General features: G+C 50.7%; 1 protein-coding gene across 4 annotated transcripts in view; it reads left to right on the forward strand.

The window, feature by feature from the left end:
• Nucleotides 1-17,979, forward strand: part of NAV1 (neuron navigator 1) — a 160,729-nt gene extending 142,750 nt beyond the window's left edge. For 3 of the 4 annotated variants that reach the window (XM_004685497.2, XM_012726826.1, XM_012726827.1), the window contains 15 exons: nt 322-443; nt 1,392-1,400; nt 3,922-4,118; nt 4,343-4,535; nt 4,618-4,786; nt 5,061-5,158; nt 5,302-5,397; nt 5,644-5,803; nt 6,230-6,465; nt 7,173-7,327; nt 7,465-7,536; nt 7,992-8,188; nt 8,629-8,747; nt 9,793-9,990; nt 11,841-17,979. In XM_004685497.2, the coding sequence (XP_004685554.2) occupies nt 322-443; nt 1,392-1,400; nt 3,922-4,118; nt 4,343-4,535; nt 4,618-4,786; nt 5,061-5,158; nt 5,302-5,397; nt 5,644-5,803; nt 6,230-6,465; nt 7,173-7,327; nt 7,465-7,536; nt 7,992-8,188; nt 8,629-8,747; nt 9,793-9,990; nt 11,841-11,936 (2,117 nt within the window). In that variant the 3' untranslated portion in view covers nt 11,937-17,979. The remainder of the gene's footprint in view (nt 1-321; nt 444-1,391; nt 1,401-3,921; nt 4,119-4,342; nt 4,536-4,617; nt 4,787-5,060; nt 5,159-5,301; nt 5,398-5,643; nt 5,804-6,229; nt 6,466-7,172; nt 7,328-7,464; nt 7,537-7,991; nt 8,189-8,628; nt 8,748-9,792; nt 9,991-11,840) is intronic. The other variant, XM_004685498.2, reaches the window with a different exon arrangement.
• Nucleotides 17,980-18,665: the final 686 nt, after the last annotated feature.

Raw genomic sequence — 18,665 nt, forward strand, 5'->3', positions numbered from 1 at the left:
GGGAATTGAACCCATGAGGAAGTGGCTTTAGCTTCTTAATGCTGTGCTTCAACCCATTGCGCCACCAGGGAGGGCCGCACTGAGACTTTTTAACCCTTACACCACTGGAGAGATCCAAACAGGAATAATTTCTCCCTTTAACTTTCTTTATGCTGAAACAGCTGGCTCTCAGTGTTGAATGATCCTAAAAGTGAATCACGAGGACCTGGGAATTGATTAGCTCCCTTCTCCTCTACCTCCTGTAGCTAGATTCGCCATAAGTCTCATGCCTTCTTTACATAAGCCCTGTCTGTGTTCTTTCCACTTGTACTTGGCCCCCAGAACTCCGGATCAAGAGACAAAACTCCTCAGACAGCATCTCGAGCCTCAACAGCATCACCAGCCATTCCAGCGTTGGCAGTGGCAAGGATGCTGATGCAAAAAAGAAGAAAAAGAAGAGCTGGGTAGGTCAAGGATTTGGGGGAGGGGACCACGTAGAAGAGCCTAAGGGACTGCATCGTCAGCACAGGCGGCACAGCTTTCCAGGACTGCCCGGCAGAGTCCTCCTAGTCTAGACGCCAGCGTGAAGCCTGCTCAGAGCCAGGCCTGCTAGCCTGTCCTTTCCTCCAGTCTCCTCCACCTGTCCAAGCCATCCGACATCCAACTAGGTCAGACGTATTTGGCAACAGAAGGAAAACAAGAAAGTATCCAAAAGTGAACATCTAGAACCCCTCACACCCCCACTCCCACCCCCCACCCCACCCTCTGCCCCTGCCCGCACACACACACTTCTTTCTATATCCCAGAGAGATTTTATGAACAGAACCATTCATTCTTTGGTCCAGAGATAGTTGTTGACTTTTCTCCCCAGATAATCTCTTTTCTTTCTTTTTTTTAAACATTTATTTATTTATGCACATGAACTGGGGTATAGGTATAGGGGTATAGGGGCAGTGAGAGGGTTCACCAGAGACAGAATGGGGAGCAAAACAGGCCGACTGACACACTGCTGAGGGGAGCAGCAGGCGGGTCAGGAGAGGTCTGCTGCACCCTGTGGGTCACCTCCCTCCCTGGCCAGGGATCGAACTCGTGCTGCAGTGGCTGCGGAGAGCTTCATAGTGCTGAGACTTAACCTGTTGTGCCACCAGGGAGGGCCCACCTTCACCTGACTTTGGATGATCTTTCTGAAATCCTTTAGGCAGACCTAAAGCACTCCCAGCTCCTCTGTTGCCTGTGGGAAGAAGACCCTAAATGGACACCCCTCGCTCCTCTGCCCCCTGTTCAGTAAGATGGGCCCACAGATCTTGGTGTAGTACAGATAGGTCCCTGCTGTGTGAAATGAGTGATTAAGTGTTGCTTCTTTTTTTCTCCCCCCTTCAAAATGCTGACTTCAAATCCCTATTTTTTTCCAGGTCTATGAGGTAAGAGACCCAGTTCCTCTCCCTTGTTTTCTCTTTCCCTTTGCCATATACCTTCCCTATTCCCAGAGCAACTCCCTCCCCCTAAAAAAGGAACAGCCACTCATAAAACTAACGATCACCACCACCCAGAGCCCCGCACTCACCCCACTGCATGGTCCATCCCGCTGCCCCACGTGAGGACAGAGGAGTGGCCTGGTTGGGGGCCAGGTGGGAAAGTCAAACAAAATCCTCTTCTCTTCCCTCCTGTCTCCTCCCACAACAAAAAGCAAATGGAGCTCCTTCTGTCCAGAAAGTGAGCTTTCGTATTTTTCATCCCATCAAGCCTGTAAGCCTGAAAAGGAAGAAAGTCACTGGTTGACGAACATCTTTTGGATCACCAATGCCAGGCCCATTCAGGCTGAGCGCTGCCTGAGGGGTTCGCTCCAGAGTCGGGTGAGCCAGAGCCAGGTGAAGGCTGTGACCCGGTCCAGGACCCCGTGAGTGACCCTAAAGCTGGAGGCCCTCTGAGCATCCATGGAGTTTGCAGAAACATTTCAGGGATGAGGGTCTCGTCTAGGACAGATGGAAAGTGAACCCACAATTTCCCATACAAACCCCTCACTGGGGGCTACTTCTCCCCCATCCCGCCGTGACACGAGGTGTCGTGAGGGTGTAAAACTGCAGTCTGTGATCTCCGTCACAGAGAACCCTGCAGGACTGCTGGAGAGCCATGTCGTACACACAACACTTAGAGCACAGCAGTACCAGGTGCTTAATTCAGGCCACGGTGCCCAGGGAGCACGTAGGTGAGAGACGAGTTAGAGAAGACAGCAAATCCCTGCAAAGCAGGGGAAAGGCAAGACGAGAAGGGGTTGTGGCCAAAGAAGCAAGTGTTAGGATGCTTTCTGCAAAGACTGTCTGAGCAGAAGGGGTGATAGGATGATTGCTCTGGTCAGAAGGGGAGCAGAGGGGTGGCCAGAGCACTGAGTGAGAAGGGTGGCGCATACTCAAGGTGGGCATAGAAGGCCAGAATAAATTTTCAGACTTGATTCCTTAGCATTTCCCGGATGTGTTCTCCACGAGCCCAATGAGCTGCCTGTTTAAGTTGATACCATCGTCAGGATGGATAGACACCGCCATCTCGGCAATGCAGTGTGTAGGGACGGAGCACTCAGATGCCCTCAGTAATGGCCCCACCTCGTTCGGCCTGGTCTTGGCTTGACCCATTGTTTCCCAGGCTCCTGCACAGAGTCCTCCACGTGACCACAGCCAGCAGCCCCCAGAGCTCTGCTGCGGGAACGAACACTGGCCCTCACACCTCACTGTTCTCACTCTGGATCATAACGATCTTAGAAGACATGTCCCTGGCAGATCTTGGCCACAGGACTGCTTTCTGTGCCTTGTGGTTAGATTAAAAATTAGGTATCCTGAGTTCTAGCCCCACGCCCCTCCTTGAGTGACTCACTCTCAGGCAACTCAACTCTGGCCTTTCAGCCTCAGTTCTTCATCTCCACAGAGAACTGGGCTCCTCGGTACCCTTGAAGCCTGATGGCCGGCGTGATGCTGCCCTGCACACCACTGCAGCTAGGGGCACGCGTCCTCTCTCACACCCCATCGCGGCCGGCCTTGGCCCCCCTCCATGCCCCAGCTAATGGAGACCCCAGCACATAACCCACCAGCTCCAGCCATCCCGTCGGCCCTCCTGTGCTCTGGGAGCGACATTTCAAAAGAGCACTCTCAAATTTTCCCTTCTTTTCTTTCACTGTCCCAGAGACCTGGGTTTGCCTTTCTCCCCAACAGCCTTCGACCCCGACTCTGTCTCTTGCTGCCATCTCCGTGTCCTTGTGTGTGTGTGCATGCCGTGTGGATGCATGTGAGTGGGTGTGGGACAGGACCCTGGTTTGCCTCTCCAGCTCACATCCTAACACCTGAGCTTGGCAATGCTGCGATCACCCCAAGGCCTCTGCAGGATCACGCTTATCCTAGGGTATTTGAGAGCAAGTAGAGAAAGCGCCTCATAGGGTCATGTAGACCATCTTGGGCCGTGCTGAGCACAGGAGACCCTAAAAGAAACTCGACTGCAGTCCTTCTGGGGTCTCCACAGAATCACGTGGCCGGTTGGTTTCTGATTGATAGATGCACGGTGAATACACTCTGGGCTGAGCCCTGGTCAGAAGTGGGCCAGAGGCCCTCAGAGAGCTGGATGCTAGACTGGTCTGCTGGAGCAGGTGAAATTGGATCACTGAGAGGTGTACGTTGTGCCCTCTGGGGGCTCTTCTCTGTGGACTCAGTTCCCCCCGAAAGAGAAAAGACCCAAGAAATTCCCGTAGCCTGTAATAGCAGCAAACCATATTCTACTCTTTCTCTCAGCTCTAATTTCTAGGCAACTCTTCCGTCCTTACCCGTTGAAGCCTAAAAGAGCAAGGCTTAATTGCAGCCAGCGAGCCCCCTGCCTCTGTACCTCTGTCTCAGAGGTCCCGAGCATCCTCCCCCATCCCAAGTGGGGCCTGATGTCCCTTTACCTGGATCTGCTTTTTTCTAGCTTCGAAGTTCCTTCAACAAAGCCTTCAGTATAAAAAAGGGACCCAAGTCAGCATCCTCATACTCCGATATTGAGGAAATTGCCACTCCCGACTCCTCAGCCCCCTCCTCCCCTAAACTTCAGCATGGCTCCACAGAGACCGCCTCACCCTCCATCAAGTCCTCCAACTCGTCTTCTGTGACCACTGACGTCACCGAGTAAGTGTTCACGCCACCCGCCACGCGGCCCGGCCCCAGTGTGAACAGAAAGTCCTCTGACCCTGGACACAAGACACCCCCCTCTTCACCTCCCTGGGCAGAGGGGACGTTCCCTGTCTCTACCGACGGAGTGTGTGGGCAGCAGCCAGCACACCCCGGCCACCATCCAGCCTCGGGTCATCTCCACTTGCCATGAGCCTGACTTGGGTCTCACTTTCTCACAGGGCCCCTGCTCACTCGGTTCCCCACACGAGGCTGTTCCATGCCAACGAGGAGGAGGAGCCAGAGAAGAAGGAGGTATCGGAGCTGCGCTCGGAGTTGTGGGAGAAAGAGATGAAGCTGACAGACATCCGCTTAGAAGCCCTCAACTCTGCACATCAGCTTGACCAGCTTCGGGAGACCATGCACAACATGCAGGTCAGTGCCAGGCAGAGGGCAACGGGCAGGGGCAGCCGACCGGCAGCCCGTCCGCCGCTACCCCTGTCTGTCCCTCCTACAGTTGGAGGTGGACCTGCTGAAGGCGGAGAACGACCGGCTGAAGGTGGCCCCGGGCCCCTCCTCGGGCTCCACCCCAGGGCAGGCCCCTGGGCCCTCAGCCTTATCATCCCCTCGCCGCACACTGGGCCTGGCGCTCACCCATTCCTTCACGCCAAGTCTTGCAGACACAGGTACTTGTTGGGGAGAAGGACCCACAAGGGTACAGAGAAAAAAGGGATCCCTGTAATACCCACTCGCTCACTCTGGGGGCATCTTCTTAGGTCAGGAAGGTAGCATGCCTTCAGTCAGTGTCCTGAAACACCAAGAGTGAGTGGGCCTCTGAACACAGGGCTCTTGTCTGGGGCGCACCCTGGTGGTAGACAGAGTTACTGCAAAAAATGAGGGCACGGGGTCGGGGTGAGCTCGGGTCCCCTAACACCAGCGGTCCTTTTCCACGGCCCACAGACCTGTCGCCCATGGATGGCATCAGCACCTGTGGGCCAAAGGAGGAAGTGACGCTCCGGGTGGTGGTGCGGATGCCCCCACAGCGCATCATCAAAGGGGTAAGGAGCCGCAGGGAGGGCCCGCCACACTCACTTCTAGCCCCGCAGATTCTGGGTGCTGGGGCGCCCCCCACCTGCATGCTTGGTCCTCAGGCCCACAGCCCCTCCCTGCTTGGAGTCAGCCCCACTCCTTGCCCTTGCAGGACCTGAAGCAGCAGGAGTTCTTCCTGGGATGCAGCAAGGTCAGTGGGAAAGTTGACTGGAAGATGCTGGACGAGGCTGTGTTCCAGGTGTTCGAGGTAAGAGCTGGGGGGCTCGGGGCACGGGTCCTTTTGGGTGAGGCCCCCCTTCTCCTGCCCCCACCACTCCTCGCAGTCCTGGGGACCATCCATCCGCACCCTGTGGAGAAATGCTGAATGGGACACTCTTCCTCCCTGTCCGCCATCCCCTTTCCATCCCTCTCGTATTCTTTCGTATTCTTTTCTTCTGGTGACTTTTAACGTGTGTGTTGCCTGTGTTCCTCACCGCCATCTCCCTTCCTTCAGGACTATATTTCAAAGATGGACCCCGCCTCTACCCTGGGGCTGAGCACTGAGTCCATCCACGGCTACAGCCTCAGCCACGTGAAACGGGTATTGGAGGCCGAACCCCCAGAGATGCCCCCCTGCCGCCGAGGTGTCAACAACATATCAGTCTCCCTCAAAGGTCAGTCTTTGTCTCTTGGGGTACAGTGATATGCAGTGAAGGAAGGAAGAGCATATTAGATAACTCAACATACTTTCATTCAACAGGAATTTAGTGAGAAGTTGCATTAAGACCATCGCTGTGCTTAAGTATCATAAGAGCTAAGCCGATGATTAAGAGCCAGTGTTAATGTTTTTCCCAGGGGCACTTCGGTTCCCGAGAAATGTCTGCCAAGTCTGGGCTTCTCCTTCCACCCACGAACCTGCAGCTCACAGCATGTCCCTAAAAATAAGATCTCTTTACAAAACATAGGGGTTCTGGGATCCCTGTGGAGCCACTTGCAAGTGGCTCTGAGTTTTTCAGCAGGCTCCCAGGTAGACAGGTGAACCCTGAGGGTGCCTGGCCACCTACAGGGCCCCGGCCATGACTGTGCTTTCTGGGGTTCAGGTCTGAAGGAGAAATGCGTCGACAGCCTGGTGTTTGAGACGCTGATCCCCAAGCCGATGATGCAGCACTACATAAGCCTCCTGCTCAAGCACCGGCGCCTCGTCCTCTCAGGCCCCAGCGGCACCGGCAAGACCTACCTGACCAACCGGCTGGCCGAGTACCTGGTGGAGCGCTCAGGCCGCGAGGTCACAGAGGGCATCGTCAGCACCTTCAACATGCACCAGCAGTCCTGCAAGGTGGTTGCGAGAGGCCTGCCCGCCTCTGCCCAGGCCCCCAGGCCCTCGGCACCCCCCCCTCCTGTCCTCCTCTCCCCCTCACCTCTGCTCCAGCCCCTCCCTGCTGTGCCCCCCCTTTCCCCCGCACCTCCCATCTTTCCCCAAAGCCAGTTTCTCTCCAGACTTGCCCTCCTCATCTCTCTCCGCTCATTCCCTTGCCTCCATTAACTTCCTCTCCCTTTATAATTTTTAAAAATTTTTTTATTTTTTTAAACCCTTCTCCCTTTATGACCCTTGACTGATTGGCCCCCTGTCCTCCCACTCTTTGCCACCCTGCAGTCCTCTCTGCCATTTTTTCAGGTATCACTCTCAGACTTAGGGCCCCCTGGGAAGAGGCCCTCAGAGCTAAATGTCCCACCCTGGACTGAAGCTGGCTATTGTTCCCTGAGCGCATGCTGATGGGAGTTGCCCAGATCCTGGTTCTCCCCAGGGTGGCGCCACTTGAGAGGAAAGTGGTTAGGAAATAGCACATGTCCCTTCCTTTGGGGGGTGGAGATGCCACTGCATAAGAGGTCGCTTTAGGGGCTCTGGCGGTTGGCCTCCACGTCACATGTCCTGTGTGTCATAGAGTAACCAAAGGTCCAGGGGTCCCAGAAACAGCAGAGAATCTCCCAAGGCAGGCGCGGTGCTCAGTGCTCCTGACGCCGACACCCATGCCTTGCTTCCAGGATCTGCAGCTATATCTCTCCAACCTGGCCAACCAGATAGACCGGGAAACTGGGATTGGAGACGTCCCCTTGGTGATCCTATTGGACGACCTGAGTGAAGCAGGCTCCATCAGCGAACTGGTTAACGGGGCCCTCACCTGCAAGTATCACAAATGGTAAGTTGTGTCAGGACCGAACGCACCCTCCCGGAAGGAAGGAGAGCCTGTCCGCGCCAACCTTGAGCTGTCCACAGGGTGCGTGTGCAGAAAGTAATTGTCTTAACAATGAATCTTTTCTTCTCTCTTTCCCACAGTCCCTATATTATAGGTACCACCAACCAGCCTGTAAAAATGACACCCAATCACGGCTTACACTTGAGCTTCAGGTAAAAACTGTAGCGCTGGATGGGTCTTCCGACCCTATGAAAGACAAACTAGCTAGACCCCAGGATCCAGCAAGGGGGCAGCAGGTAACAGAAGAGAGAACTAATCAGAGCCTTCTAGACTGAAAAGGAAGGGTAGTATACTGCCAGTTCGTTACAGAGAGGAGGAGGAGCTGAGAGAAGGAAAGGCCTGCGCTGCCAGGAGACACGCAGCTAGACCTCTCAAGACCAGCTCTCTGTTCCTGAGACTCATGCGGGTCACTGGAGTCAGACAGTCATAGGAAGCAGGCCCCTGCCCTGAGAGCTGGCCCGCCTGCCCAGGCCACTGCCCTGAGTTCAGCTGAGCCCACTGTTACTTGAGGGAGACCCAGCAGGCATTAGCAGGAGGCAGGCAGGAGGAGTACTGGCTGGGGACGTGAGTGCCCATGGCCGCTCTGACCCCCTCACGTCCGGCGCAGGATGCTGACCTTCTCCAACAACGTGGAGCCAGCAAACGGCTTCCTGGTTCGTTATCTGCGGAGGAAGCTGGTAGAATCAGACAGTGACATCAACGCCAACAAGGAGGAGTTGCTGCGAGTGCTCGACTGGGTGCCCAAGCTGTGGTATCACCTCCACACCTTCCTTGAGAAGCACAGCACCTCAGACTTCCTCATCGGTACTGGGGTTCAGCTTCCCTTTCCTACGTTGCCACTTGAGGGGTGTCCCCGTTTCTTTCCAGAGCCTTCAGCATGTAAAAGACTTGCAAGTCTTGTAACTTCAGACTTAGATCCATGTCATTACTAAACAGACATTACCATGATTTGGGTAAAGCTGATCCAGCTCCTGGGGGAAGTTGCCCACAGCTAAATGGAGGGAAAGCATTTAGCAGAGAGTAGACAAGCTTTCCCTCAGTTCCTCAGTTCACTTCCATCTGGTGAAGTGCTACCTGTGACAGCCAGCCAGGCGCGCAGCTCCCTCTGACAGTGGTCTCAGTAGAGTCCCGCTCTAAATTTTGGCCTGTGGTTACCAGACCCCGCTGCCTGGCATTAAGGAGCAAAAGCGGCCACAGGTTGGAAACAGCTGGATTCTCAGCCATCTTCTTGACCTTTCCCCCAGGCCCCTGCTTCTTCCTGTCCTGTCCCATTGGCATTGAGGACTTCCGGACCTGGTTCATTGACCTGTGGAACAACTCCATCATTCCCTACCTGCAAGAAGGAGCCAAGGATGGGATCAAGGTGAGCCGACCCTCACACTGTCTCCAACGTCAGGCTGCCTGCCCCGTCTAACAAAGTCGAAACATTTTTCCAGTGATAAACCTGGGCTGCTGAGGTTGGACAGGTTCCCTCCCAGACAGACGGAGTCAGTGCTGGACAGACTGAGCCACTTTCCTGGCTTCTGTTACTCTTCAGCAAACGGTTCCCCCACTGCAGCTTCGGGGGGAGTGGCTCCAGTTTCAGGCTCAGCCCACTTTGCAGGGATCAGAGCAAATGGTAAAACAATGGAGCTCGAATGCCGAAGCCTGTTATCACAGCCTTAGCTTATTGCTAACTACAATTAGAGTATTACTTTGGCCAAGCTGCTTAACCTGCTCTAACTTTGTCATCTGTCAAAAAAGAGAAAGAGGGACAGATAATAAATTCTGCAGTGTCTAAATCACTCGGTTGTTTGTAAGGATGAAATGAAACTTGGTGCAAAAGAGATTGTATTTTCTCAAAAACCTCCTGAGTTTTCTCACTTGCAAACTAGGGCATAATCTTCACCAAAGCCTCTGCAGCACTAGTGAGTTATGACACAGGACTGGACCTACCAGCCATGTCTTTCCCATGGATGCCATCTATAATAGACATCCCCTGACCACATGGCAAGTTTCCAGAGATACTGTCTACAGGCCGATTCCAGAAATTACCACTTTATTTAATTTTGCATTGTCATTAGTAGTTTTTTATTAAAACACATTTCTGTGCAGATAACTTATTTTCAAGAAAGTGAAAAAAAAATGGAAAAGGTGTTGTGACTAAATTGGACTAAATTTTCCAACTTGAAAAATAAAATTGCTGAGATATTAGATGTGTGCAGACTGTTTTAAAACAGTCTGCCAAGCTTTTACCATTTTGACCACTTTGTTTCCCTTGTTGAGAAACTCAAAGAAAATTCCACGGGAATCAGAGCCTCAAGGCTTTTTGACATTTCAGAAAATCCACAGCCCCATCAGGAGGCTACAGGAACAAGCCCTCTTCTCTGAATTCCTGTTCCAGTAACCACATTTCTCCTCCTCTCCAGGTGCACGGACAGAAAGCCGCATGGGAGGACCCAGTGGAGTGGGTCCGAGACACTCTTCCCTGGCCCTCAGCCCAACAGGACCAGTCCAAGCTCTACCACCTGCCTCCACCTACCGTGGGCCCCCACAGCATTGCCTCGCCCCCCGAGGACAGGACAGTCAAGGACAGCACCCCAAGCTCTCTGGACTCAGACCCTCTGGTGAGTAGACGCCATTCAACGGTAAACTTAAGGGTGTCATAGAATTGAGCTCTGCGGGCAGGCCCTGCTAGGAACTGGAGCTGGGGAATCGACAGGTTGAGATGAGATGAGGCCAATGAGAGGCTCAGACAACCAGAGTCCTGCATTATAAAGATGGGGTGTCGACACATGGTGTAGCAGACCTCTGCTGTCTCGCCTGCTGCTCCCCTTAGCCGTGTATTTAGCAGAGTCCTCCTGCTCCCCAGTCTCTCTGGGGAATCCTCTCACCACCCCTTTCACCTCTGGCCTGTAGCCTACTTCTTCTGCACACAAAAATAAAATAATAAAAATATGTAAAGATGGGGTGCCTGTGGCCTACCTTAAGACAAACAATAGTGCATCCCAGCAAGATGTATTCTAGCCAAGACCTGAGTCAGGCAACTCTCAGTAAGAATGTCAACCAGAGTGCAGGATCTACCACCACTCTTCCTCCTTGCTGATACCTGCCGCAGGCTGCTTCATTGGGGGGCTTCATGAGGCCCTTGCAGAGAGCAGGCTGATACGAGTAACCAACTAAAGAGGAATGTTTGCAATGCTGTTGACCAAGAGAGGCTTGAGAGCTAAAACACATGGAACTTCCTCCAAAGTTCCAAACAGAATAGACAACAGGATATGAATAGGCGCTTAGCTAGAGGAAAGTCAAGGGGTTAGTGGGCCCAAGAAAAAAGCTCCTTTCCTGTCCAGTAGTTGAGGATTTGCATATTAAGACAGGAGGCATCCAGTTCACATCGTGCGTGCACACATGTGTGCGAGACCCCCACACTCTGCCCTGGGACCATTCGTTAGTGCAACCACCTGTGCAAGTCCTGTTTCCTTGTGGTTTTATCTTTCAAGTAGGAAATGATGCCACTAGTAAAAACATAGAAATATATATTTTACACAGCCTATATTTTTATACACTTTTACTTAAATGTTGACTGTATGGAAAATAGGTTATCTGTGTAAAAACACTTTTAAATGAGAAGATGGGGACCACCCTGGTGGCACAGTGGATTAAGGCACAGCACTATGAAGCTATCGCAGCCACTGCAGCATGAGTTTCGTCCCCAGCCCCGGGGTCACCCGCCTGGCATGGCAGACCTCTCCTGACCCACCTGCTACTGCCCTCGGGTCAGTAGATCTGGCTGTCCTGCTCCCTACTCTGTCTCTGGTGAGTCCTCTCACCCCACCCCCCACCCCACACACACCTCTGGCCTATACCCCAGTTCTGTGTGTATAAATGAATAAATGGGAAGATGATTGATAATCCTATCAATAGACAGGTGGAAGACAGTATCTGTTGAGAATCAACTGGACAACTTAGCTGGAATGGAGGGTCATAGTCTTGAAATGTCAAGGGAACATGACAAAGAAAGAGGAGAGGAGGTAAATACACTGAAGAATTTAGACCTGACATGACGCAAGATGATCTGTGACCTGGGGACAAACAGATTTACAGTAATGCTGAGTTCTTTGCTTCTTGGGTAATAACTCACTGGAAGGAGTCAGCCTGAGGTGTTTTCGGGACTAACCACATCTGGCAGTCCTCGCGGCTGTGTGCAGGCCTCCGCTGGACTGGAAGGCCTGGAAGGTGGTCTTGTCTCTGGCATCACAGCTGGCATCTGAATTGTGAGACTGCTACATGTCTGTCGCCACGCCTTTATTTTGGGTAAAAGCCTTCATTGAGGCTTTCGGGACCTCTAAACACTCTGGGCTGGAAATCACTTAAGAGCTAAGGATGAGACCTACAATGTCGTTTTTTTATGTGTTCCTCCTAAGTGCAGGACCTGGAATCCCAACCCTTGTTAACTTGTCTTTTTGTCCCTCTCTAGATGGCTATGCTGCTGAAACTTCAAGAAGCTGCCAATTACATCGAGTCTCCAGATCGAGAAACCATCCTGGACCCCAACCTCCAGGCCACGCTCTGAAGGTCCAGCAGTTACTGTGACCCTGGACAGCAGAATGCTGGCACCAGCCACATTAGCCCCCCTCCCCTCTCTTGGCTCTCCAGAGACCGAGCAGGAGGGAGGAGGCGGTGAGGGCAAGGGGCAGGTTCTCGGTGCTGCACCTTTCAGAAGGATTGGTGGGTGGAGCTTGGGAACTTGTGTCCCCTATATTTACTGGTCTCCTCACATGACTTTGGGGAAAACATGATTCTGGGTCTCTTCTCTTAATTTCTTGTCTCAATGAAAAACTCCTGGGCTTTCTCGAGAGAGGTTCAGAAGACAGCAACAACAAAAACACCAAACCTGCAGTCATTCCTAACTGATTTTCAAGAACAGCTCCGAGAAAGACAGACCGGTGTGGGGAGGCCCCCCAATTTTTTCAGCCCCTCCCCAGGTCCATCGCCACTGCCAACAACTCTTCTCCCAGAGAGCTGGCTGGAGCCCAGAAAAAGAAGCATGTGGTTTAAAAAGATGTTTAAATCAATCTGTAAACAGTTTTTTAAAAAATGGAAAAGATGAATCTGGAGCGAGGGAACCAGTTGCCAAGGTAAAGAGAGCACTGCCCGCTGCTGCCCTCGGGTGACGGAGGGACGATGACTAGAGAGCTGCCGGGGGAAGAAGTCGCCAGACCACAGAACAACATTAGGCCTTCAGAGAAAGCCCGCCAGCTGTCTTCCACCTGCTAATTTAACATGCATGAGAGTCAATAAACCCTGCGTTTTATATTTTTATTTTTGTTTTGTTTCTATTTTTCCTCCTCCCATTTACCTATTTATTTTCCTTTTCTTTCTTGGTTTTGTTTACTTTTCCCATCTCCTCACATACCTATGAGATGCTTAAGCTGCTTTTCCAATGTGGGCTTGTTGAGCTTTTCCAAGTGGATTTTCCTTGGGAGAATCTGATGTCATGTCATTGGTACCAGCCAGACACCTGCCACACCACTCTCTCTGGCATCCTTGGGGCTCTCTGCGGCACAAAGCACTAGAAAGAAGAGCGTGATGTCCCTTTTGAGAAAGCCCATGTCCCTTCTGGGAGCTTGCCTGCCCACCCCTGGAATGCCAGTACATCACCCATCCTGACAGAAGCTCTACTCTGACCTTCATGGACTACAGGAAGCAGAAGACAAAAGAGCTCTCCCCCCATTGGCCACTCTGGCCCCTCACTGCTCTGTTCTGATGGCAGTCACTTTGTCTGACTGAACCCAGAATTCCTAACTGGCCTTTATTTATGTCTTTGACAAGTGAGTATTCACTTACAAGACTGGACATCCACACGCGATACTCCCATTCAGAATATAAGGTGCAAGGAATTTGACGGGGTGGCCAAAATCTGCCTCCCAAAGGAACCCCACTTTGACAAGCATTGCCTGGTGATCTGACACTTCGTATTCCTTTACTCGATAAACATCTATTGTTTACTGAGTACCAGCCACTAGGTTAAAAAAAAAAAAGGACAAGCAAGGTCCCTTTAAGTTCAGCGAATAGGAAATGTTAACTTCCACTAAGTATACATTCCTGTTTCCTAACCCTTCTGAGTCACTAAGAAATTAGCCAAAAGTCAAAGTGCCAGCTATAAGGAAGCCCGTGACTAGAGGCCTAATACCCTGGGGACAGAAGCTCTGGAGTCAGTTAAGATGGAATCCTAAAAGACTGAAATCGCTTGTGTCACATGAGCACGTTTGCTTCCTCCATTTCTGAAAGCTAAGCGTGGTGAAGTATCTGGGCTCTGCAGAACAGGGATAGGCGATGAACTTGGGCCCGAGAGTTTGCACTTCGGATTCCTAAGTAGCACAAGACCCTACACCATACCAACCCACACAACTGTCCTTCCCCAACAAAGGAGAAGATGTACCCGAATCTTCTACCAGAATACTATCATGTGGGTTCCAGAGACGATCTGGACTGCTCCCGAGAAGAGTTTCTGCATTCACCTGGTAGCTCCCAGGGACGGCGGGGTCCTCTGTGGTGGAGATAATTTTTGCTATTGCTGCTAATTCCATGAGCTGTGAAGATCCCCAACCAACTCAGCTGTAAAATATGCAATCTGTGGTGGGAAGAGGCTGTTCGTCCAAGGATGGTGCTGAAATCACTGCCTTAAGGTCTCTGCTGTGCAGAATGAGGAGGCCACAGAGCGGAGTGTTCCAGCTTGGAAGGGTGGGAAGACCAGATGGGCCTTCTTTGGACCGAGGCCTTTTCTGAACCCTGTCCTTAGCTCCAGTCCCGTGGCAGGCTTAGACTTGGCATGCCATCTGAACCAGGTGGTCAAGCCCTTACTCTCTGCTCTCCGGTGCTGCCCAGCCAGTGCCTTCTGTCATGGATGTTACTGGCTACTTGAGAAAAAGGAAAGGGGAGACCCCCTTCCTCCATTCCAACTGCCTCAAACCCCCCCTCCCCAAAGGGATTCCTGACTCTCTGGTAACCATGGATACCACCATGAATTTCATTTGGATCCTCAGCAGGTTGATTCTGGAAGCCTCTCGTGTCGAGACTTTGCACCTCCAGTCCTGGGGTCCACCACCCTCTACTTTATCTTGACTGCTGCATTTAGTCCAGGTCTCCAGTTGTTTTGCCCCAGAAAGTGTGTTTCCATCTGATGAGGTAATATTGCAGCCTCAGCTTCCCCACTGGAGCCTGGGACCCTGTTTACAGTTGCTCATCTGGACCCCTCAGCATGGGGATCAGTCATCTCACCAAGGCATCCTGGTATGTGGCAACTGCAGTAGGTTGAGCCTCCTCATGGTGCTATAACCCCTTGGGATGCTCTTCCAGACTTTTCTGAAGCAGAAAACCTGAGCTCCCCTGACTGCCCTAGAATTAATGGCAAGAGCAAATCTACAGCCTTCTCTACTATCTACGCACCTGCTTCTTGGTTGAGACTATTTGGATCCCTCAAAAAGGAAAAACTGCGTCCCTCAGCTAACTCTCAACCTTCAGTACCCTCACAAGAGTCCAGCCCATCTGAGACTGGGATTTCATGCTCTCCCCTTCCTCTCCAGCCCCCAGCCCCATTCCTCTCCAGAGCTGGCTAGCAGCCCACTGAACCATGTTCAGTACCCAACATCAGCCTGCGGGGAGCATCACAGTTCCAGAAAGGCTCCTCACCAGAGCCCCTCTCGTTTCTGGATGAAGAAGACCGACATGTTTTATCCAGCATATCTGTTTCTCAATCCCTGCCTAGGCACTAAAAATAAAATACTAGGTAATTGGAGGCTAATGTGGGACTTGATGTCTCTGTGTGTCTCTTTCTCGCTCTCACAGGCAGCTTGCTATTGTAGTTTCCTGTCTTCCGGAGCTTCAGAGAGTAGCTTTCAAAACCTATGTTTTGTCACTGCTCTCGGTGCTTATCTCTGTTTTTGTGTAAATCCTTTCACCAACATCTTTTTCATGTAGTCTAACCACTGGGCAGCTAGAGGCTGCTGAGGAAGAATTTGCTAGAAGTCCACAGAGACCCTACAGTGAAGTCCCTACTGGTTGGTATGCTAAATTTTGGTCTTGAATTGCACATCCGGGAACTAATCTTCCATACTCCTGAAGGACCTAAGACAAAATAATGATTTTGTTGGTTTGTTTCATTACTTGCCTGCTGCTTCTCACAGACCCCTCATGTCATCACCTGAGCCAGCACCCACATACAGACACCCTGCAGAGAGATGACATTTGCCTGGCAGAGTAGAACTTAAGTCCTACAAAGCAGAATCGAAGAGAGACCCATATGGCAGATGTCTGGGGGGAGTTGTTCTTGTCCGAATCACATATTTAACACAGGGTTCATGTGCTAACGTACTCAGGATCACCAGAATGGGATGAGATGTGTTTGGCAGAGGGTAGGCTAGTGGAGATGGCTTTACTATGGAATGTGGTACCTTCTTATGGTGACCAGTAGTTCTGAGTTCTGGTTCACGGCCCCACTGAACAGGCCACAGTAATAAAACAGACTTAAGGACACTGCGTTCCCCAAAGCCTGAAGCTAATTACGTTTCCTAACTGATCAGCTTTATATATCATGAGTCCTAAATCAACCTGATAAGGGATACAAAGGTCCATGGACCTGGAGAAGATGGAAAAACACCAGAGGAAAATTGGAAGCTGCAAGGAGACCATTATAGTTGAAAATGAAACATATGTCTACCAGGTCCTCCCAGTTTAATTTTTGGCCATGATCCCTAATGATTATGCCATGAAGAATTTTCTATGACAATAGTCACAGCAGTAAGTGAACCTTCCTTCCTGTTGCCTTTCTTGCAGCAGGGGTTGTGACACAAGGTTCTAGACCAGAAGCATCACTGGCATTTGGAAACATTAAAAGTGAAATTCGAGGTCCCATCCCAGACTTACTAAATCAGAAACTGTAATGATAAAGCCCAGCAATCTGTTTTAGCAGAGCCTCTTGGTAATTCTGATGCCTGCTAGCTTGACATTCACTATTCCAAGGGGAAAGACAAGGTTACAGGTCTTCCACACTGAGGGCTTTAGGACCAATAATAACAAGGCCCTGGGTTGTGATTTAGACCTGAACATTTAATGTCTGTCACTTTTTTCTGCTTCCTCGTGTTTCTGCTTTTCCTGACTTTTATTTAACACAGAAGATATGTGTGTGTTTGGGTGGAAGTTAGGGGAGTGACTGCATCCCCTCTCATTGGAAACAACCTTCCGAGCATCTGTAGCTCTGAAATTTCTATCTGCAAACAAAGGGGCTTCAATAGAGAAAAGCAGCTGGAGGTCTCTTCCAGAATGCTCTTCTGCTGGATTATTTGTGTCTACGCTCAGCCTTTGTCTGATTATGTGATAGGATGGGCAAAGTTAAAAAATTCTGATTTGTGTTTCCATGACAACTTACTCTCCCTGCAACATCCCTCCCCCTTAATTGAGTTTAAAGGGCACTGTCAGGTCTGAGACCCTAAGGAGAACCTCCCTCCCCTCAGGCAGCCAGTGGCCATTGGGCTCTTGGCCCCCAGGAATACCCCCTTTTGCATTGTATGCTCACAGCAGACTTCAGTCTGATGAGACTGAGTCCTTGGGCTCATCCCTTTTTTCCCCCACATCAGGACCTGGATACAGAACTACTCAGCCACGGTGACAGTAAGATCTGATTTTAAACATCTGAGCAGCATCGTGTCTTTCCAGACTCTCAGATTCTAGCACAAGGGGGCCAAGGGGGAAAAGGGGCTGTTCACAACTGGTTTTGTTCAAATTTTCCCTGCGAAGGAGTTGTGGGGAGAGGACAAATACTTAATATTGGCTCCCTCAGCTCTGGAATGGAAACCTTTGGAGGAAAGACAGAAACCGGCGGGTAATGGATGTAAAAGGACTGCACTGAAGTCAGGCCTTCAGTTCCCAGAAGGCTGACAAAGGGGCCTTTGGGCATCTCCTGTGAGCTGTCCTGCCTCTTGCTGCTTCTCTGAGATGTCGACTAGTAAGACAAGCATTTTGAATTCCCAGCCAGTCTTGGGCTATTGCTGTGCAGTAGCTACCCACTTCCTGATTTTTTATTATTTTCTTTTTAACAGAATACTCTTTTTACATGAATTCCAACTCCTGCTAGGTTCCTTTCCTTCCTGCTCCTCCCCTCCCCATTCTGGTTTAGGCAACACTGTTTGTGATGGAGTCTGTTTCTCAAACGCATGCAAGCCTCAGGCAAGAGGTAGGCAGGACTTTTTTTAATTTATTGGGCACAAGACCCCAAACCAGGATATGTGTGTGTCTGTGTGTTTCTGTTTTTTCTCATTTGATGCACCCTTCTTTCAATCTGCCCCTTTTATAGCTAATATAGAGAAAGCAAAACTGAACCTGGAAAGCAGAACATTGTATATAGTTGCGGTAACAATCACAAAGAGAGCTGGACAGTCCCCTAAATAATGCATTTTAAATTAAAAAAAATGGTTGAAAATTAAATCGCACCAGGGCCAGTGGAGGTGGCCTGCCTTCATCGCCCCTCATCTGGACCCTCTGTCCATCAGGCATGTCTCCTCCCAGCAAGATTCATCTGTTCAATGCCCATTTTGCGTTTCAATAAAGTTATTTCCTGCATTGTCCACTGGTTCTCTCTAGCCCCCTCTCTGTCTGGTTTTGGTTCCCACTTTCTTGTGGCTCATTCCTTGATAAGGGATGTGAGAGTGCTGATGTCATTTGCCTAACCCAGAGGTAAAGCCCACCTGCCTAGAAAAGCCTGACCCTCAAAGTCTGAGCAGGAGTCTCTGGACCCTTTTGATTGGGAGAGGGAGGGTTCCTACTTGGTCACTCTGGATAGAGCTGTCTCCTCCAGAATTTGAAATGTCCATCCCCAGAGTCACATTTCTTGATTCCACACTGCCACAGTGTCTGAAAACAGCATACTAGACTTTCTTAAGCTTTTTGTGGGAGTAAAAGTGAATTAACTTAGGAGGAAAGAAGATATTCCAATAGAGTTCAGCTTCTGTTGGCCACTGAAAGAAGTGAAAAATAAAAGCCTTGTTCCTGCTGTAGAATGGCAAGGCCCAGGAAGGAATCATTTCCTTATGAAATTGTTTAATTCAGCCCAACTTTGCCCACTAGCACAGGAGGTGACAAATGTACTCATAATAAATGAAGGAATATTTCTTGTAGAAGAATTCACAGACAAGGTAATTTAAACCCTGATTGTTACCAGTTTAGCATCCACAGTCTTAGAACAGGGCTAGGAATTATTAAAATGGTTTATTTTGCCATTTGGAAAGGAGAATCACAATCCCTAAAA

The sequence above is a fragment of the Condylura cristata genome, unplaced genomic scaffold (genome assembly GCF_000260355.1).
Source record: "Condylura cristata isolate star-nosed mole 26May11 unplaced genomic scaffold, ConCri1.0 scaffold00018, whole genome shotgun sequence".
NCBI classification, from domain to species: domain Eukaryota; kingdom Metazoa; phylum Chordata; class Mammalia; order Eulipotyphla; family Talpidae; genus Condylura; species Condylura cristata.